This window comes from Solanum stenotomum, chromosome 1 (genome assembly GCF_019186545.1).
Source record: "Solanum stenotomum isolate F172 chromosome 1, ASM1918654v1, whole genome shotgun sequence".
Classification (NCBI taxonomy): domain Eukaryota; kingdom Viridiplantae; phylum Streptophyta; class Magnoliopsida; order Solanales; family Solanaceae; genus Solanum; species Solanum stenotomum.
This window is the reverse complement of record NC_064282.1, coordinates 13,806,173-13,828,696: the sequence shown is the minus strand read 5'-3', so window position 1 is coordinate 13,828,696 and position 22,524 is coordinate 13,806,173. Positions and strand designations below refer to the sequence as shown.

The following is a 22,524-nucleotide window of genomic DNA, read 5'->3' as shown; positions in this document are numbered from 1 at the left end:
TGCAATCAATCAAACTTTGCATCAAATCACTATATAATTTACAATATTCAATTATTATAAAGAGTAGAGGGTTCACAACAGGATATGAGATTCGTATCTGATTTTTGTTTGATTTACAGATTTTATAATATAATTGAAAAAACTATCTCTAATGTATTTATTTTGTTGAATTATTTTTTTTCAAAATTTGGAGATAAACCGCCCCTTTTTGTTTTTAGGTTTTGAAATCAAGGCCTCTACAGTCTATACCCCCACCACAACCTTTCGTGGTCCTCCACTTCAAGGCTTGCTAACTTTGTGCTCGCTCATGTTTTGATTTGAAAAAATTTCTTCTTGACAAGGTTTAGTCAACTTTTTTATTAAGAGAGCTTTTTCTAACATATCAAATTGATAGTATGAGAGTTCAATGTAATCCACTCTCCCACTACCGATTCATAGCTATATGGCGTGCACACATGTTCATAGAATCAGTATTTTTATAAACCAATATAAGACAATTTCAAACTTGGAAGTCGGCCAATTTCTCCTCAGTCAAGACTTAACATTTCCTATTCAAAATCTTGCAACAGATCATCTGTTATATTCATTTTCTGAAGACTCTATTGACATCCAAGTAAATCGAGTTGGCCAGACTAATACTCAGTGGAGTGCTCATACTCTTATCATACTTTTGCTGCCCCGTAAGAGAGCATTATCCAAGCTAAGTATGAGCGCTTAAAATAAGATTCATTTGTGCATCCCTCTATAGTTAAAAACAAGGACCTTTCCCTTGAATTGGTAATCTTTATATGTCCTCGAGATAAAGAGTGTTTTTTTATCTTGATCTTACAATTGCAATCAAGAAAGTGGAAAACGGCTCGTACCTAACTTGCTATGTATTGTTATCCAAAATTGTCGTCCTCCATTACTCCAAGTCGAGTCACATGGAGTTGACTACACTGCCTTCCAGATGTTTGGGTCAGCCAGGCAGTGGTGGAGAACTTATATCGGATCAGACCAGCAGGGTCTCCTCCTTTGACTTGGGAACAATTTTCTCGTGTTTTCCTAGAGAAATTTGTTAAACGAGCATGCTCACACACAAGTATGCTAGCATGAGGCCCTGACCCGATAGATGAAGATTGGGTGGTTTAAGACTTGTTACAATTATTGTAGAGAAGTGTAACATTTTGCCCAAATTAAAGACTTCCAATTTCCTCTTTTTCCCCTTTGACGCGCTATACATGGTTATTCCATAAGTAGATTTCCAGAGACTCGTCACTCTAGATAAAAAAAATTGGTTTGCAAGAAAAATCCACCCTACCTCAGCTTCACCCTTCTATTTTCATGTACAATTGGGTCAGGCAGGCTTAAAAATTACATGGCTGGACATTTACTCACAGAACTAATCTATGCCTTTCTGAGTTATGGATTATATGCATGTAACTATATAGAAAAATAAAGGAAAAAGAAAGTTCAGTGCCCTTCTTTTGCCATGGCTGCTTGTCTTGATGGGGCACATAGCCAGAACCCCTCATTCCAGGAGCAAGTGTCCGAGCTTTCATAGTTCTCATCACTGTTGTGTGGTTAGCATGGTTACCTCAGCGAATACCGTGGAAGGCATACTAGCTTTTCTGAAATCTCAGGTGTCTTCTGCAAAAACTTGTAATATGAAGTCCCGAAAACGTTTTGAATACTGCTTGGGATCAACTGCGGAGATTGAGGTTGGATCATATTGAAATGCTTTATATGCATGTTCCAGCTTCTTGCTAATGTCATAATTCTGTAGTATATCGATTATACTAAAGAATACGATGACATCATAATACTGCCCTGTAGGCTCTCCCACTAGCTGTGCCTCAAAATCGCTTCTTCTTACTGTTAATTCAGCCTTTGCTGGCATGTTGATACCCAATCTAATGGAAGCCCACCTGCCAACACCCAAGGGAGAAAAATAGGTTGTCCAGTCAAAATCCATTGAAAAAATTGACAAATGATATCCTCATGAGTGTAGTTTACCCTGAAGGATCAAAAAGAAGATCCATGTCAGCCCTGGAAATTCGAGGAGTTGATACATCACCACTCTGGTCTGCATTAGCTGAAACAGAAAGAAGAAATGAAAATCCTCCTTCATTTATCATGAAACGAGTGTGGAAAGACATGTATACCAGTAGGAGTCCGAACTCCAGAATTACGCGTCTCAGTTGTGACTGGTTCACCAGAACCTGAAACTTCTCGAAAGTGAACTCCAACCAAAAGACTGTAGTCCATAATTCTCTCCTGTTCAAGGAAGTCACAGTCGCGGTCCACTTGCCTGTGGAATAGAATGTTCAGCATACTTTGTAAAAGGAGCAAAACTGAAGGTAAAATTTGGAGTTCAGGTTTACACTGGCTTAAGCTACAATGGCTACATGTCTATGACCGAACATCAAAGCATAAAGCTCTTCTGGGAAGATTTATGATGTCTGTCACCATTGTAGAAAAAACATTCTTTTAAATAACAGAGAAAGCGAAGAAAAAGCCACCTGCAGAACTCTTGGAACCAAACTTTCTGAAGCCTGAATATAAAATTGAGATCCAGGTCCTTGAGAGTAGTAGTGGAGTCAATTTGAGATTCAGATTTCTCAGTGACGCGGCCATGGGAAGAACCTTTCAAGTCAAAACGTCTGTGAATGGCATACTCAGTACAGAACAAGTTCCCCATTATGACAAAGCGAACCTGCTCATCAGTTGTTATTAAGGACAAACTCGATTAATAAAAAAAAGGACAGACAAACTCGATGCAACAAAAGCATGAACTCGTCAAAACACATAGTTCTAGTTGTCTCATATACCTTCTTCTGGGCAGGTCCAGTCAATTTCACACAATGAAGGCCAAAAAATTTAGTAACTAGAGTGTTCTCAAATGCTCGAACATGATTGTAATAAGCTGGAAGCATTCCTAAAAGAACCTGCAGTTGTGTGAACGAAGCCCCATTAAATCGTAGAAATGTTTAAGTAAACAGAGAAAATATGTGAGATATGATTCCACCATGCTTTGCAAGAGATTATTGGCTAGATTGATTACTTGAAAGACAACAATGTCTGGTTCTAGACTGTAGTTTTGATGACAACTATGTTTAGAAAATTCACAAAGATACTGGAAATGAAATTTGATTACTAAGAACTAGGCATCAGTACAGAGGCTTAGCAATGATACTGAGCATTCTACATAAGTATTCAGTATAAAGGTGAAAGGAGAAAAGGATTCAGACAGCAAAGATTTTCATTCTAACAATCGACAAGCAGAAATTTTACTTACTTTTACTTCTGCCTTCTTTAAGGTCTTGATCATGTACTTGTCATCGTTGGTCAAGTAAAAAAAGCTTCCACTTTTTCCCGGGGATGAGAGCTCTCGAAGTGCATCATTTCCACATATAGATATCATGTAATCAGCTGGATCCACTTTAAACAGTTTCCTAAGGGTCCTGAAAACATAGTTATATTTTCAGATTAAGTTCAACTGATGTTATAATGTTGAAATATTCTCCAAGCTATTCTGATGTGTCAATTGACTGTGCATGTGCAATGCAATGTACCTGCAACAACACATTCTGAGAAGTACTCAAACTTCGCCTCAGTTATGCATTTTTGAATTAAGATATGTTAATGGAGCATTCAAAATAGTCCATATATATGAGAGTAAAGTGTATAAACTAAACCTGAAAACTAACGGGCAGTAATCCTTCCACTTGAACTCACACGACTGGTGTGGAGGAGTATGCTTGGATCCTTCTGTAGGGAACTTTGTCCACACCTTTTCTTTCGTGTCAAAAGCTGTAGCTCTGAGATCAAGTGATGTAGCTGGAGCAGGCCTTCCTACAGAATGTCTGAGATGGCACCATAAATGAGCTACAAGCAGCAAGATATTGAAAAAGGATATAAAGATCTAAAAGCACTGCTATGGAAAATGCAAGTTGTCCTTCTTAGATACTCGAAACTTATATTTGTGCATCCAGTAAAGAATCCTTGCTACCAAAAATAATAGTATAAGGTAAAGATCCCAAAAAGGAATTCGTGTGTAACGGTCCAAAACCATCAATAGAGATTTAACCAACTTGATCTTTTATTCCTTATTTATTTTCCCAAATACAATGAAGATTAGGATTAAGAGCCACAAGAACAACAGTGGTTAGCAATAAAATCAACTACTTTAGACCAAAAAATAAAATAAAATGGTTTTATTCAATTCAAATGAATACCTTATTCCCAGCTGCAAATTAAGCATGAGGTCATAGTTTTTATGCCCTTTCGATATTGTTGTTCCTGGCTTCTTGTTGGGTTGAATTTTGATGCAATGTGGTTGAAATCCTCTTGAATTATCTGAATCATCAGTTCGAATGCTTCTGGATTCTTCACTTGACTCTCTTGGTTGTTCTGAATATACACTGTTTGAAGCTGCATCAGTTTCTGAACCCCAACTGTAGCTGCCATCTCCATTGCTCAACCTCCCATCCACAGAATTTCGCTTAGGCCTTGCATTATTTGCTTTTGGAGTCTTTGCTATTGGCAACTTCTGCAGAAATTCCCCTTCACATGGCCAAGTAACCATCTTTTGGGAAGGGTAAGCTGATATTCTTTCACCTGGACTAATCTGACATCCTAGTAGATCATTTGAATACACATCCTGAGGATCCCAATCGAAAGTACCTGTTCGTGAACCTGAAGGATAATAAGTCCCACTCTGCTCCCTAGAATCCTTACTCCAAATACCAACATAAAAACTCCCATCTGCCCATCGAAACGTGCCATTCCCTTTAGGAAATCCATCTTCCCAAGAACCATCATACCTATTCCCACTAGCCCAAATCATTGTACCATTACCATTCATTTTCCCATTTCTCCATTGTCCAATATATTGATTCCCATTGATCCATTGATATCTCCCTTGCCCATCTGGCTGCCCACGACGCCATTCTCCTTCATAATGATCTCCATTCACATAATCCCTTGTTCCTTTACCATGTTTCATATTGATCACCCAAGAACCTCTGTACGTATCATTCGAGCACCCTGTATAAGTCCCTTCACCATCCATATAACCATTCTTGAACTTGCCTTCATAGGTTGCACCAGAAGGCCAACTGAACTTTCCCTTCCCCATTGTCTTCCCTTTAACCCAATCACCAACATACATACAACCATCTGACCACAAATACTTCCCCTGTCCATTGGGGCAGTTATCGCTCCATTTCCCCGTATAAATATCCCCATTGTTCAATACTTTCTCTGCATAATAAACCTCACCAGGGGCATCAAGGTCATCATCAACATGTGCCACTGACATTGTTGTAAAAATGATGTTTTTGGCTCTTTTCTTTGCAGTTGCTTTCTTTACTGTGAAATCCCTACAGGCTTTCAAAATGCCACTAAATTCTTTGTTCATCTCTCAACAGTAATCCCTTTAAAAATTCTCCTTTCCCTTTTGAATTCCACCAATAACCCCTTTCCTTCCTCCTTTACCCCAAATCAATCTTCATTTGAATCACCAATGTGAGTTTCACATGAACATCAACAATCATTTCTATAACTACCCAAGATCAAAAAACACAAAAAAATCCAATCTTTATTGTTATATCATGTTTTTGGCTCATTTCTTGAAAAGGGTCTGGATTTTCTTTGGTTACCAAATTGATGGAGAAGCTAGCTGTTGTATTGGAAAAAATAAAAAAGGGTGCCTTTGCAAATTCACATTAAAAAAAATAAAAGAACATTTTTTTCTCTATGTTTCTGAGATTGATTTGCTGAACTTGATTTATCTTTTTGTTCCTTTTTTCAGCTTTTCAGGAATTTGGTGTATTGGGAATACTTTGAAACAGAAGTTGTTAGGTTGATGGAATAGCAAAAGAGCAGAACAAATCAATGACTGTTTTTTTATTTAGCTAAAGCTCTTTTCTTTTTTATGTGTTTAAATTAAAAGGAAGAAAGAAAAAAAGAAAATTAATATCTCTCCTTGTTCTTTTACTTTAAAAAAATTAAAAATAATAATAATAAATTTTGTATATTTGTGATTGGATATGAATTTTCAACTTGTCAACTAAAGGGTGAACAGCAGGGTCTTCTTTGTCTCCGAAATTGGCTCCTAAATCCACTAAAACACCTGACAATTGGATGAATGAAAGACATGTTAGGCATTATGTGTTGCCCAAATTATTTTCCGGTTTTAATTAGGGCCTTCGGACCCCACATATAATACAGGATAGATAATATTAAGATTTTGGGGTAACCGACTGTCTTGCGAGGTAGTTGTGAGGCTACTTCATCCTTAATCAAAAGTTTTGAATTTGAATTAGAATTATGAATTTGGAGAAAATTTTGTTAGGAGCAATACATTCTACCGTGCATAATTCGAATTTAGTCGAGGCTTGTATTTTTTTTCAGTCTATTTAAAAAAAAAATTTGGTAAACTCTTTAATTTTAGTTTTTCATGAGATATAATTAAGACCATAAGATTAAAGACAATTTGATAAATTTGGTACATCTTTAATTTAAACTACGAGATTTAAAATTCTTCTTTACTTTTTAAAATTCTTTGTGAAGTTAAAATAGGGCAAACAAATTAAAATTAAGAAAATATATATTAAATAAATGTAATTTTTAATATTTTATATCGTAATTAGGACCAAATATATATTATATCAAATCCCGGTAACCAAACAACTCCTAATTATCTTGTCGACCTTTTTACCATAATATTGAAAAGGTGTTCTGGTTTATCGTTTTCTGTAATTTCTAAGTATTTCTGCAACTATTTGGACAACATTTGTTTTGGACATTATAAATAAGTTTTGTTTAAACATCAACTTTCATTTGGAAAAAATAATTTTTTGGAAAGATCCGTGAGTGGAGATCATTCACTTACTTTAAATTAATATTTTACTTGGAAGTTCAAAAATTAAGATTTAGTATTTGCATATACAAAATAACTTTTTTTTTCTTTCAAATATTCATAACCAGACAAATATTTGAAATGCCCAAAGGGAACCTATACACTATTGCCAACTAGTGCATGTTAATATGAGTTGAGTGTTATTTTCGATAGTCCTTCGTCTATAATGATCATTTTCAAATCCTAGTACATTTTAAATATGTTTAAAGATTGTCTTTTCAAACCAATATTTTCGCGATAAATCAAATTAAGTCTCTATTTCAAGTGTTTTAACATGAAACCCTTATTAATTTGAAACATAGGCTGCAACTATTAGATGCTATATATGTGGTGGTTAACTGAAAATATCAAGAAATTTAATTAATTAAGATTAAGAATCTAATTCAACCTACGTCAATTCATATATATGTTAGTATTATATTTTATTTTCAGAATGAAAGCATATAGTATATTACTAGTAGATAACAACATAAGTCTATTTTTTATTTTTATTTATTTTTGTATTGAAGAGTGAGTGGTGAAGCAGTTTTGTCCTCCCTTCCCCACGTTTTACCGTGAATATAATATACGTTATTTGTTATTATATAATAATATTAATAGTATCGTCTCCTACTCATTTAATAATCTATTGGATTTAATTAAAGTGAAGTTCTTCATTTTGTTATGAAGAAATGCAACGCAGGTTGTGGTCATCGGCACTAGTCTACAACAATTAACAATATAAGTGATTTTAGTGACACTCTATGATATTAAGGAAAAAATTAAGTGATTTTTTTTTGTTATAAAAAATAATTTATGCGCTTTGATGCAATAAAATAGAAGTTGACTGATTATTGTGAAATTCAGGGGTAAAGCTATAATTTTACTTATCAATTCGGTAGAACCTCGTAAATTTGATCTAGACCTTACATTTGTAATCTAGGAAGCTGCCTTTTATTAATTTAATTTAAAAGCTCATAAACTAAAAAATTTTAAGTTATAAACTACCCAACAAACTTGCACCTTAGATTGATTAGAAATTATAATAAATGAGAGTTGAATTGTTGAAATAATGCTTTCATCTAATCTTTTATACTTGACATTTTGTTGTGGTTGGTCATTAATCTTTGATGAATCACAATTAAAAAAGTTAGTTGGTAGTTAATCAAACTTTAAAGTGAATTAAAAAGGTCGTGCAAAATTATTAGTGACCAGTCATTACCGACAAATGACAATCGATGCTTCTCAAATTAGCGAATTTAAATTTTTTAAAATATGAATATGTTACTGTTTCCGTTCATTTTTACTTGTCAATATTTGATCTTTACACACCCATTAAGAAAATAATTGGAAAAATCCTTTTGGCCAAAATGGTAAAATAACATAATTCACACTGTTATTTTACCTCTTTGAACATTTTTACCTATTTAACATTAATACCCTTTAATTAAAAAATAGAAAAAAGATCAGTTTATTTTAAAGTAAAAAGGATATTTCAGATTTTTTAAATTTCTGGCCAACTTTTTTGGCCATTTAGCATTACCCGAGAATAATTATTGATTAAGTTATTCTACCAAACTATCCCTATAACATGATGTTAGGATTAAGTCTTGGAAAATGTTTTACCGGATAAATATTTAATGCTTAGGGTAAATATGAAAAAAATTATCCTTTTTTATATGTCAAAAGTGCCAAGTAAAAAATGAAAAACTATATTGGAAAAATAGATGATAAGGGAGTATTAAAAAGAAGAAGATGTATTTAGTGAAAATTAATCCCAATAATCTGCACCATTTAGTGTTCCTATAAAATCTCAACCTCTAAATTACAAAAAAATTATTTATAAAATATCTGATTTTACGAAGAAGTTACAAGTTTCACAGGCCGATTAATTTAGCCTATATATTTGGCCTTGCTCGTCGTACTAATTACGATGAAAGAAGAAGTAAACAAGAATAAAATTATTTGAATTAATGTTTCGTAATTGGTCCCTCCAACGTGCGGCCCTTTATTAATCATAATCGTCAGGACCCAACCATTGTCCTTTTGAGGAGACAGGTCACTTATTAACGATTAATTGATGATTAAGACAAACAATTTATTTTACTCCATCTACCCTTGTCCAAATACACATTACAATTGACTCCCTTCAAAGTTTTCATTTGCTGTAAATGCCTTCTCCAAGAGCCACCTAATTATAATAACAATAACATATAATAATGTTGATTGTGTTAATATTATAAACAAAAAATAATAATAGTATAGCCTTAGATTCAAAACACACACAATAATACTAATAATTACTTCCTCGGTCTCAATTATCAATTGATGAGGGATCGTTTGACTTGGTACAAATTTTTAAAAAGAGTGAAAGGTAGAAAAATATATATTTACAGTATGATTTTTATGTTTGCTATATGTGAAAGTTACTTTTTTTTAATTTTTTTAATTTTATATTCAAACTATTAGGAGTATGAGTTTCATACTTGAATGATCATTGATTGTTTAGTAAAACACACTTGATCCGGCAAAACACACTAGATCCGGACTAGACGAACAAAGAGATTGCAGTACACGGACCATCAAATATTCTAAGTGTGTTTCACTCAATAATAGTGATAGTTTAGATATAAAATTAATTTTTTTTGGGATACATTAAGTGCGCTTTTGACTTTTCACTCTTAAAAAATAAATAATTTTTTTTTAAAATTTGTGATTTAATCACTTTTTGACCATTTGTATGACTATAAATCATTTTATTAAGGATAAAAAAAATTAAAATTAAATTATTTTCAATTTTTAAGAAATAACTTTTCTTTTGGAGGGCGGGGGGAAAAGTGACAACATATTAGTACAGAGAATATTTATGTAAAATCTCTAACAAGACCAGAAAAACTCTAACGAATGTATATATATATATTGCCAATGTGATATCTTCTTCTTCTTTGCATTTTATCCTATTTTTTGCTAAATCCACATTAATTTCAAAGATATTAAGACGTGTTGTAGAACCTTTTTTTTTAATCACGTGTTATAAAACCTCAAGCTCAACTTATTAGGCTAACTAAAAAAAAATCTAATCCAATGTCCGATATTTATATTAAAGTCCGATTAACTAATTAATAGTAATCTAAACAAAAAAATTGCATAAATAATTTCCCTATGAAACTTGATACCCGATTTTTGATAATATTAGGCAAATGTTTATATTGTTGATGTCCAACACACAAGGGGGAATATATTGGTAAATATTAATATTGGCGATTGGTGTGTGTGACAAGTTAATATCAAGAATTTATAATTATTTCTTTCGTTACAAAATAAGTGTTATTTTAGTAAAAAAAAATTATTCATTAAGAAATCAAAAATACAATGGATAATTTACTAAATTATCCCTATTTCATAAAAATCTTTGGAAAATGGAAAACTATTAATAAGAAGATGGAATATAAAGTATAGTTGGAAAAATATACCTATTTTTTGTCTTTAATTCTTAAGATAACACTTGTGTTAAAGGCATTTTTTTTTGGCTAATGATGTATTTTTTGATTAATAATTATTACTAGTAATAAGTTATTCTTATAGATAAAACTTTTGTGGTAATACGCTCTTTGACGTGGAGCTTATTTGATCAGTCAATGGCAAACATGCAGGACTAATGAACGAATTTATTATTCTCTCAAGAGTAAATAGCACAACGTAAAAAAGAAAAAATAATAATTCAAATTTATTTTTATGACGGCTCAATCTACTAGTAATATCGTTCGCTTTGAGCTGAGACACACTCAATTATAAAATATATTACTAGAATGTAAATTAACATCTCTTCTGTATTTTGCTAATGTTAGATTTTTTATTCTAAATTAGGATGTTAAAGTGTCTTCCTTTTTCTTTTTTTCCTATAAGATGTTATATGATTGTTTGTAGAACCATGAAATGAAACTAATATCCAATATGAGGAGGAAAGTTAGATATGTGTAATTACATTAAAAGACAATTGAAATTAACATGGGTTGTGGTGCATTGGTGAGAGTGTTTCACCCTTTACCATAGATTTTGATTTCGAGCCCTGAGTATGAAAAAAATCTTGTTGGAAGCGCCACCCCGAATAGGCTCTGCAGTGCGCGATCCAAATTTAATGGAAGCTTCAATATAGACCGAATGGAAAACCAAAAGATAAAATAAAAGAGAATTGAAGAAAGATAGTAACATGTGATGAAAAGAACATTGGGGCTGGCATTGTCGAGAGGCAATACGAATCTGTATAATTTGGAATAGCAACTTCACTTCAACTTACAATTGTCTCTATGTTTTGCTCAATTTTGTCTCAATAAGATCTTCCCCCATTTATTAACAATGTCTCGTCCGTAGCTGGATTTCCACCTTTGTCAAATACCATCTTGTCTCCTCCTCACTTCACTTTTATTTGTTCATGATATTAAAAATATAATTTTATTTTTTATATTTTTATTTTAGTATATCAAGATAATTTATTTATTTATTTATTTTTTTTATGTTTTACCTTTGATATTAAGTAGTTGTTTTTTCAAAATATAAGATTATACAATAATTATTATGAATATTATGATAAAATACTCATATTAATCAGATCTTAAAGGAAATGCAAAGTCAAAGTAAATAAATAAAAGTGAACGGAAAAAATATAATCCAACAAAGTTTACAATAAAAGACAAGTGTTAAAAACACATTTAAACTATTCATATCTAAATTATTGGGAGTGTGAATTTCATAGTGTGTGTAATACACCCTCTTTTATTTAATAAAATTATTACATCATGTGCATGCTTGGACAAAACATTTCACCTTAATAAAAATTAAATAAGTTATTAGTATAGTTAAAGTTAAAGATTAAATTATTACAATCCCAAAAAAAATATAAAATGTAAAATTTTATCAAAAAGATATTTATATATTGACATAATATCATGACTAATTTGAATAGGATCATAAGAAGTACTTATTGATTACTCATGTTATGTTCGCGCACCACCCAGGTGTTTAAGCTTTAGTTTAATCTTGGCTATTGTAATGTTGTCAGTCTCTAGGTGTTATTTACATTGTCAATTAGATTGTAGTTATGCTTGAAGGTTATCAGTAGTAATTTTTTTAGATTAAAGCTGATTGTGGATGGGGTGAGTAATGAAAAAGTTGGCTATTTTTTTTAAAAAAATGTTTGAAATTTGATTTTGATAAGGTTATCATTTCATTAAAAAATGTTTAAAGTTAAGTTTTGGTTAATCAGGTAAAATTTTAGTAAAAGATTTTCGAAGTTTGATCTTGTCAAGTCTATAAATTCAATAAATAATATCTGAAGTTGATATTAGTAAGTCATACCACATTTTAGGCAAAAATATTTGATGTTTGGCCTTCACAAGAGCCACATTTCAGACAATCTAAAAATTGAAATAAATTTTCGATTCCAATCGCATATGTTTGAAGTTGTTATCAAAAGAGATAAAATTACACCACCAAAAAAAAAAAACAAATACAAATTAAATAACGATTTCAAAAAAAGGAATTTGCACACTTCCCCCAATAATTTGTCCATTATCAAATTCAAAATTGTTGACAATGGGCTGGGCCCTGATTGCCAGGAGAACGAATTATCTCTGCCGAAGTGCATTCGGCCCATCTCGTTGATTTTTCCTTCTTCCTTTTCTTCTTTTGATTCTAATATTTATTGATCCCTTTTCTAATTATTTTGATTATAATATTTCATTATTATGGAATATTACTCCTTTTCTCCTCTTTTTTGTGACAATGTTAAATTAAACACAAAATTCAAAATTATATAATTGTCGATTGAGAAAAATGAACGGATGTACTATATAAATATTGTATAGATAATGTATATGTATGTATATATGTCTTTAACACACAATTATACATCATATACACACGGTATATACTATTTATACAATATTAATACATTACATTTCATATAAATATGACCATTTTGTTGAATTTCTTTCTTTGTTGCCGGTATATATTGGTATTTGACCCAGTTTAAAACTTGCCCCAAAGTTTATATTATTTTTTAATAGAAAATCCCTATCTATGTGAAAAAAATAATATTTAACAATAGATAACTACCACCGTTAATTATTTTTTTGTACTGATAGATATTCGTAACTAACTGTAATTTGACAAATTGTGGTAGGCAGTAAAATTCTAGATAAAGAATGTGTGTGTCAAGCTTGATGTGAAGGGGGATGAATAGAATGAATCTTACATCGGTATAGGTCTATAGGATGAGAATCATGGGCTCTTAATAAAATCTGAACACTCATCTTCCTTGAGCCAGTTTATGGATGTGAATTATATCCATGACTTAATTGGACAATATCAGTTCTTATTAAAATATCGTATTGCAATTTTTAAGACAGGCTTAAGTCATACACAATTCCTTAAAGTTGTCCGCATATTTCACCTGAATACCTTAACTAAGTCTTGTACCTATTGAACACTTCTAATACTTAGGATTGACACCTATTTGACATTTTTTGGACAATCAACCAAAAATATTAGGGCTAATCCATCGGTGGCCCCCTAAACTTGGCACGATCTTTCACTTAGACACCTTAACTAGGCTTTGTTCATTTTAGACACCTCATGTCACGCCCAACTGTGTCAATTTGACACTTTTTCGACAATCTGCCAAATTTGTAAGGTGTGTGTAAAACACTCGCTGATGGCGTGTCAAAATGACGAATTAAATAAAGACACATGGCATATATATATTTAAAAAAATTATTAAATGATGAATCTTGAGTAGGAAAAAACTACCAATGACTCATTGACATGTGGCATTTCTTTAACTAAATAATTTTTTAAAAAAAACACTTTTAATAAAAAGAAAATTATACCCACACCACCCCCAAATTGTCTTCTCTACTACCCACTCCACCCACCACCACCCTCGACCCTCCCCCACCAAATGTAGGATTTGATAATTGAAAATATGATTTCTTGCCATTTCTGAGTTTTTTTTTCTTCTTGAAATTTATGTTGATTTTCTCAAATTATTTTGAGGAGGAAGAAGGACAATAAAATAAGTGAAAGTATTTAAGCTTAAAATTTATGGGCGCTAGAATTCACTTTTTGTTTGTGACATCGTCAAATTTATTTCACCATGGAAAGAGTTTAAGCTTGGAAAATGGTAGCCAAAAAATGGGGAAGAAGAAGAAGAAAAAAAATTAAAATTTGGTAAAATGAGGCTCTCACGCGCGTCTAGTAGTGTATCACACTTGCTATGCCATCTCAGCAGAAAGTGTCAAATTGACACAGTTGGGCGTGACATGAGGTGTCTAAAATGAACAAAGCCTAGTTAAGATGTCTAAGTGAAAGATCATACCAAGTTTAGGGGGCCACTGATGGGTTAGCCCAAAATATTAAGTGTGTGAGACACATTCGCTATGACATGACACTATGACGAATAAAGTTATGACATGTGAATCCAAAAAATTATTAAAAAATATAATTCAATATGAGTGAAAAAAATATTTTAAATAATAAAAAATAAAATAAAATTTTGTAATTTGCACAATTCCCCCACCCACCAAACCTTTCCCTGCAACCCATAAGAATCAGCTCCCCACGGGCTCTTTCTCTTTTTGTTTTCGGTTTTTTATCATAGATTAACAATGGCAGATCGATCAGATTTTATTTTTTTCTTTTAAAAAAAAAACTTTAATAATTACCAATACCCACCCAAATTCTTTCCTACTACCTATCAGAACACTACAATCTTCTAAATCAACAATGGCAGACAGAGGCGTATCCAAGATTTTAAAATGATGGGCGCATTGTTATATAAAGGTTGATCTATGATATAAATTTGATCGGTTCGATATTTAGGTTTTTACTATTGAAAACCGTTAAAATTTTAAAATTATAGGTCTAAAATTAATTCTTATATACCAATTACCACTTAGAGAAGTGTTATCTAATTTTAGAAAGAAAAATAAAACAAGATAAATATAAAATTTAATTTTCTAACCTCGCGGAGAGAGATGCACCCAATCATAATTGCATTATTTGATACTTGAAGTATAGGTTCACGCATCTATATTTCAATATTTTTTTTAAATTATAACACTACTATATATGATCTTAGGAGGGGACCATGGGTTCACGTGAACCCGTTGACCCCCTTAGATACGTCTCTGATGGCAGATATAGATTCAATGGTGATAGAGGAGGTAAAGTGACGGTAGAAATAATAATAAGAAGAAAAGGGATATAGCGTTGATGAAAAATATAAACACGACCAATTATCGATGTAAATGGCAGAGGTGATGGTAGTTATTGCTTAATAGAAGAGGAAGAACTGGATGTATTGGCTGCCATAATAACAAATCTGAAAAAAAATGACTGGGAATTATGTTTTCCATATGAAAACGACTGATAAGGAAGACTGGGAAAGGGAGAGGCGACTGAAGAAAAAGAGGGAGGAGATGGGTCGATGGTGGTGGGGACGATGACAGTGGCAATGACGGAAATGGAGGCGGTGAACTGGTGGTGGAAGAAGTTATGGTTACGAAAGAAAGAGATTACAAAAATATAATTAAACAAAGCTAAAAATACCCCTTTCACGCGCTCAATATGGGTGTATTGCACCATTCTTTGTCATGTTAACGAAAAGTGTCTAATAAATATATGTTTTGAATAATAAAAGTGTTCAATAGGTATTATTCCTAATTAAGATATATAAGTTAATTATGCGAACAACTTTAAGTGTTAATACCTAATTAAGATATGTAAGTGAATTATGCGAACAACTTTAAGTGTCTGACTAAAGTCTTTAAGATAATATTCATTCTTTATTGAAAATGATAATTTGTGTCAAACTTATCTATACATCAGATTATGATTTGTGATACTGATAATGAATGTCATTAATAAAGATTCTACATGATTTGAAATTAACAAATATGTTTATTCAGTTCAATTGGTTACTTTTATAATTTTTAGAGCTTATAAATATAATTCATGTGACATACTTTTCAAATATATTTTTTTTTAAAAATAATTGAAAAAGCAACACAATATCTAGAATGAACAAAACTTAAAATATTCAACAGGATAAGAAAATGGTGAAGGAACACAAAAGTTCTTCGAATTCTGGAGTATCTTCTAATCAATCTAGGGGGAGGGGACACATAAACTCTTCCATCTTCAAAGGTCTTGGACGCTCAAACCTGGAGGAAGGGTTTTGTTGTTGTTCCTGCTGCTGAAGGAGAAGACTACTTTTCAAATATATTATTAAACACGTTTTGAAATTAATATTGAACATTTATAATTATAGGGGAGTCAAGAGTGGGGATTCTCTATATTGAAAAATTGCTATATTAATGATTCAAGGGGGAAAAAAAACTGACATATCTTACCTCTATTTGTATACGCATTCCGATTAATATGTAATTTGGTCAAACAAAATATTTCCAGCTAAGGATAATGAAAAAGTATGACAATATTAAAGCCCTCCTGATTTCAATTCAAAAGAGTAGAGAGCTAAAAGGAAAACTAAAGGGTCGTTGGTAACACGTGTAGATATGAGTTAGGCAGATATTAAATTCTTAATATTACTCCTATGATTGAATTTTGATAACTATTTCCTTTGTTTCTAATTACTTGTCCTTTTTCTTTTTTAGTTATCCCTAATTACTTGTCCATTTTGACAAATTAAGAAAGGACAATTTTTTTTAACTATTATATACTCAATTGTAATTACTTTGAAAAAGGTAACACTTCTTGAAAATCTTAAGTTTTTAATTCATCTACTTCATAATTAATAGGAGTAAAATGATAAATTCACTATGTCAATCATTATTTTCTTAATAGGTGTGTCAATTCAAAGTGGACAAGTAATTAGGGACATAGGGAGTCATTAAGAGTAAATTATTCAAGTATAAAATTAGTATTGTATTTGACCTACTATTAAGAAACCTATAAAATTAAGGGGAAAAAGTCTGAAATATATCTGAACTTTAACCGAAATTGTTGTAACAATACCGAACATTGGAAATGACATTTTGCACCGGCACTATTTAATAGGGTATTTTAAAGGCATATATGTGTCTACGTGGACATCATAAATATTGCATCATTATAAATAGTAACGTGTCCACGTGAAGTCGTGGACACATATATACCTTTAAAAAACACTATTGAATAGTGCAGGAATAAAAGGTCCTCTATAAAGTTTGATATCGTAACAACAATTTCGATCAAAGTTGAAGTATTTTCAGACTCATTTCCCTAAAATTAATACATTATTGAGAGATTCTATTTATTATTTTAGCATGATAAAAGATGGATAACTAATCACGGTATAAAATAATATACAAATATCTTGGTGATTAATCCATACATTAGTCCAACCAAATGATTGATGAATACAAATGAAAAGTATTCATAAGAAGACAGGAAAAATCTTCTCTGTTCGTCATGGCATCCGTCAGGTCTTCCTAATTCGTGTATATAAATTTGTGCTGCTAAAAAATAATTAATTACTACAAGAGAAGAAGAAGAAGACTAAAAAAAGAAAGAAAAAATAAAAATAACCAAAGTGGCGATGGCGACTGAAGCAGTAATCAAGGTAGTAGCACTCTGTGGTTCCCTCCGTGAAGCCTCCTATAATCGCGGTCTCCTCAATGCCGGTACACTTTTTTTTCCCTCCTCTGTTTCTCTTTTTAAGAACTGTTTTTTTTTATTTATTTATTTTCCATCTGGTGTTTAGTATTCATATTTGAGCCCAGTTAATCTAGATTCACGCCGAATAGGGCTTCATTAGGGGTAATGCGGAAATCAAGAATTTTTTTATAGCTAAGGCTCGAATTTTAATTAAGGAAGGAATAAATACTGCACCACATTTCTAAGCAAAACAATTAAGAAATAAAACCTTCTAATGATATTGTGTGATTGATGATTTGTAATTGCGCATAGCAATGGAGATATGCAAGGATTCTATAAAGGGAATGGAGATTGAGTACATCGATATATCGTCGTTGCCGTTTACAAACGAGGACCTTGAGGTGAACGGAACTTATCCAGATGATGTAGAGTTTTTTCGTAAAAAAATTGAAGAAGCTGATTGTTTCCTCTTTGCTTCTCCCGAGTACAATTACTCCGTCACAGGTACTATGTCAATTTCCTAGTGTCGGAGCTAGAATTTTGAATTTATGAATACAAAATTTGAACAATATAGTTAACTCTTTACTCTGTTTTTTTTATTTAGCACCGTTGAAAAATGCAATTGATTGGGCATCTCGACCTCCTAATGTTTGGGCGGATAAATCAGCAGCAATTGTGAGTGCGGGAGGTAACTTTGGTGGAGGACGAGCACACTATCACCTTCGACAAATTGGAATCTACATTGATCTTCATTTCATTAACAAGCCTGAACTTTTTGTGTTTGCATTTGAGTCACCACCAAAGTTTGACAGCAACGGTGTGCTGATACATGAAGAAACCAAGCACAAACTCAAAGCAGTCCTTTTGGCTTTACAGGCATTTGCCTTGAGACTCAAAAGGCAAGTCTGAATAGCTTCTACCGGTGAAAATTGTCCTGTTTGGAATTGAAGCGTAGTTATTATTATTATTATTAGTAGTAGTATGATTGTTGTTCAACATTTTCAGGGTTTTGGATTAAAGAAAAAAAAGGTTATTATCTCCACCCACTTGTTTTGTCCAAACAAAGAAAGGTCATGGCTGCTGCGTTTATTATTCTATATTGTTGTTTTTAAATTATGAAATCTTTTTTACGTAAGATATGATTCTACGAAGCTCAGTGAATGTTGACTGTTTTTCCACTCTTTGTCTCTTCTATCATACAAAATACAGTATAATATTCCTTTTTAGGTTAGTTAATTATAGGTTTTATGTTTAGCTTAATTAGGACTAAAAGTGTCCACTTTTTGAAACATGAAGGACTTTTTATGTGTAGCACTGTATATAAAGGATCAAAAATAAATTTACACCCATACAACATATATAAGTAAATATAGTTGTCCTTAGACCTTGCACTATTCAAAGTAAACATGTCTGATTAAATGACATGCAATGATAGAGTATATCATGAGTCGTGACTGAGGTTAAAATTAACACGAATTACGACTTATTCCACGTAAGTAAGTGAACACATGCTAAAATATTTTTTTTTATTTAAATTTTGAAAAAAAAAAGTTTGTACGTATTTTCAAGTATCCATTAATACGTTGATAAGTTAACCACATAAAACATGTCATCACTCATATCCCTTAATTGTATATACATCAGCATCAACTGAAACATGTTTGAGATTTTACAGTTTATTGAGGCAAACGTGTATAATTAAAAGAAATAACATATTTAAGTGGTTAACTTATCTACGTAATGCCACTTGAAACACACACTAAATATTTTTTTTCTCTTGAAAGTTCAAATGAGTACACTTAGTCATTTATTTAGGTGATCAATTAACAAACATCCTAATTCGAGTATTTAAATAAAATTTCTCAAAAATTTAAGGAGTTATTAATATATTAAGCTTAAATTTAAATTCAAATAGTATTAAATAACTACATAAAGTAGAAGTAGTCAAATTTAGAATTCCACAACATAAGTAAATATTTCATAAAAATTTGGTCAAATCAACGTGCTTGAGTCAAGCAATAAAGGGAGTACTCGTTCATCGCAAAGCGCTACGTGCCTTGCAAGTCATCTCATGTTTATTAATACCAAAAGTATAGTCCTTTCATTCCATCCTAATTGTCATTTTAGTTTTAAAAAAATTATTTCAAAATAATTGTTATTTTATTAAAGGAATTCAAAATTTAAGCTGAGAATTATTTCCAATTATATCCTTAACATTAGAAAATATGCACAATAAAAAAATTTTCATGAAAAATGATTTCAAACTCGATTAGTTTTGACACTGTGACTTACTTCTAAAAAAAACAGTTGTAAAAGTTGTCATTTTTCTTCTTTTTCCATGAAAAGTATCAAGGGGTGAGCTGAACTTGGGTATGAACACATGTTGGACCACTAGGCTATTCGAAGTATATGTATTGATGATATTTTGTAAAACAAATGTGTTGCTCACAGAACAGAAACGAAAGACACAGAAACATGTTGGAGCCATTACATCAATCACCATGAAACTTTGAATACAATTTAAATCCTGCTAACACGCTCAATCAACTGAACAGATGTTTCAAAAATCTATAAGTAGATATTTTTTCCCATGTGAAGTGAAATGTCAATTCTTTACCATCCACATTGGATGAAGAAATGGACCACATTTACTGGTAGAAACTATTCACACTTGCCTTTGAGTTTCAAGGCAAGTGCTTGTAAAGCCAAAAGAACTGCTCTGAGTCTCTGCTTGGTTTCTTCATCTGTCAGCACACCATCACTGTCAAACTTTGGTGGTTGCTGGAACACGTTCAGGAAAAATTCAGGTTTGTTAATGAAATGAAGATCAAGGAAGACTCCTATCTGTCGGAGGTGATATTGAGACCGTCCTCCACCAAAGCCACCTCCAGCACTCACCATTGCTGCTGCTTTATCAGCCCAAACATTTGGAGGTCGGGAGGCCCAATCAATTGCATTCTTCAATGGTCCTACCCAAGGAGCATGAAAATGATAGTCATCAGTACCAAGAGTGTCATCAGAAGAAGTAAAAATCCATCAACACTAGTCTAGCAACCTATAGATACTTGCATATACATAACCTAATCTACCATACTTTCAGATTATAATTGTTTTGATTTAAACTAGGGGACCAAATTCTCTGTTTGTATTAAGATGTACAGACTATGATTATCTCAACTCTAGTGGTCACACCCATTGTAGTAACAGATACAAAACATTTAAAGCTCGCTCGTCCAATCAGATGAACCAAGTTAACCCATAAGAGATCAGATGAACCAAGTTAACCCATAAGAGAAGATATACTAACTATTCATCATATCAACCTGAAAGACAAGCTGAGAAGACATCTCTCCCGCACCTTAACTTGAACAGTCTTTGTGTAAAGATATAGTACCTGGGCCTAACTCAACCCCAAAAGCTAGCTCATGAGGGGAGGTTTGTCCAAGTCCATATAAGGAGACCAAATTCCCATCCCTCTACCGATGTGGGACTTTTTAACACTTTGTGAGTATTTCAGCTGTCTACAGATGTTGGACTAAGTTCCAGCTAGTTACCACATTCATTTATTCACAGATTTACGGCCAAATACATTTAGGTATCCCTATCAAGTTCTTTTTCTAAAAATATATAGAAAGGGCATCCTATCAAGTTCTTATTTTGCACTCATTGATCTTCTAAAGAAGCTCATCTTACAAATAGCCTGAATGAGATAAATATCACAGATAATAAATATATTTTCATATCATCATTTTGTGCTAACGCAGAACTTTTTATTTAGCAATAACAGTTTCAAGTACAGCTTATGTATGCCATCCTTTTTTACAAAAGAACCATTTCCATTTGAAACATCTCCCTGGTTCAAACTCCATCAAATAAAAGCTAAAGTTGCACCAAATAAATATGTGTGTTTAATTAGCAGTGACCATGGGCCTGAATTCCTTTGTTCCTTTTTCATATAACAAGCTCTGTGGCTCACCATAGATTATCATGCATGATAACAAGTATTCAGATTCTCCGTGCATAGAAGTCGAAATAGCACTAGAGTAATCAAATCTCAGACCATAAATTGGAAATGACAATTCATAGTTGTCATGTTCTTATCCTCCTTCTCCATAACCAAAAAAATTTTGATTCGAGAAACCTTTCAAACTATTCTAAATTTAGACTAACAGTAAGATCTCCAAAATCAACAATCATTTTAAGTCTAATTAACTCTAAGGTAGCTAAGGAGCATCAATTAGAGAAAAATGAAAAAAAGGTAAAAAAGTTGGATACCTGTGATGGAGTAATTGTACTCTGGAGAAGCAAAAAGGAAACAATCAGCTTCTTCAATTTTCTTACGAAAAGCCTCGACGACCGGGGGATAAGTCCCGTTCACCTCAAGATCCGTGTTCAGAAACGGCAACGGCGATATGTCGACGTACTCGATCTCCATTCCCGTTATAGAATCCTTGCATATCTCCATCGCTAAGCCCAACAATCACACAACATGAGTTGCAATTACAAGCACGGAAGCACCAAATGCATATACTGAATCAATAACTTTTAAAAATAAACAGGAAAAATAAAAAGTATACCGGCATTGAGGAGACCGCGATTGTAGGAACCTTTACGGAGGGAACCACAAAGCCCAGCTACCTTGATTACTGGTTGAGCCGCCATCGCCGCTGCTTGCATTCCCCTGAGTATATATATATTTTTTTCTTTTTATTTTTCTGTCTTCTTGTTCGTTTTCAGCACAAAGATATATATACTGAAATTAGGAAAGCCGGACCTGACGGACGCGATGACGAACCTTTTATCCTGTCATCTTAATTAACACCTTTTTTGTGCCGATACAGATATTTTTTAACTCCGTTTAAATTTATTTGTCTGATTTTAACTTATTACAAAAATTTAAATTTAATTAATTAAAAAAATAAATTATCTTCTATTCTTTTCATTTTGTCTTCTAATAATCATTACATAATTTTGGTTTAGCTGTC

The 22,524-nt window shown here is 32.3% G+C and overlaps 3 protein-coding genes across 3 annotated transcripts; 1 reads left to right on the top strand and 2 right to left on the bottom strand.

Annotated features, from left to right (window-relative positions):
- Positions 1 to 1,165: 1,165 nt before the first annotated feature.
- On the bottom strand, positions 1,166 to 5,907 carry LOC125866443 (phosphatidylinositol 4-phosphate 5-kinase 6-like). Its single transcript, XM_049546811.1, has 8 exons — positions 4,218 to 5,907; positions 3,678 to 3,845; positions 3,278 to 3,443; positions 2,811 to 2,927; positions 2,502 to 2,695; positions 2,145 to 2,290; positions 1,996 to 2,074; positions 1,166 to 1,907 (listed from the first exon to the last, which is right to left on the bottom strand). The coding sequence occupies exons 1-8, from the start codon at positions 5,399 to 5,401 to the stop codon at positions 1,619 to 1,621; spliced, it is 2,343 nt and encodes a 780-aa protein (XP_049402768.1). The 5' UTR covers positions 5,402 to 5,907; the 3' UTR covers positions 1,166 to 1,618.
- Positions 5,908 to 17,406: 11,499 nt separating this feature from the next.
- On the top strand, positions 17,407 to 18,458 carry LOC125853639 (NAD(P)H:quinone oxidoreductase-like). The gene is made up of 3 exons (XM_049533365.1): positions 17,407 to 17,565; positions 17,852 to 18,043; positions 18,144 to 18,458. The coding sequence occupies exons 1-3, from the start codon at positions 17,481 to 17,483 to the stop codon at positions 18,446 to 18,448; spliced, it is 582 nt and encodes a 193-aa protein (XP_049389322.1). The 5' UTR covers positions 17,407 to 17,480; the 3' UTR covers positions 18,449 to 18,458.
- A 1,680-nt stretch (positions 18,459 to 20,138) lies between these two features.
- Positions 20,139 to 22,373, bottom strand: LOC125853307 (NAD(P)H:quinone oxidoreductase). Its single transcript, XM_049532978.1, has 3 exons — positions 22,117 to 22,373; positions 21,815 to 22,006; positions 20,139 to 20,508 (listed from the first exon to the last, which is right to left on the bottom strand). The coding sequence occupies exons 1-3, from the start codon at positions 22,214 to 22,216 to the stop codon at positions 20,201 to 20,203; spliced, it is 600 nt and encodes a 199-aa protein (XP_049388935.1). The 5' UTR covers positions 22,217 to 22,373; the 3' UTR covers positions 20,139 to 20,200.
- Between the last annotated feature and the right edge of the window lie 151 nt (positions 22,374 to 22,524).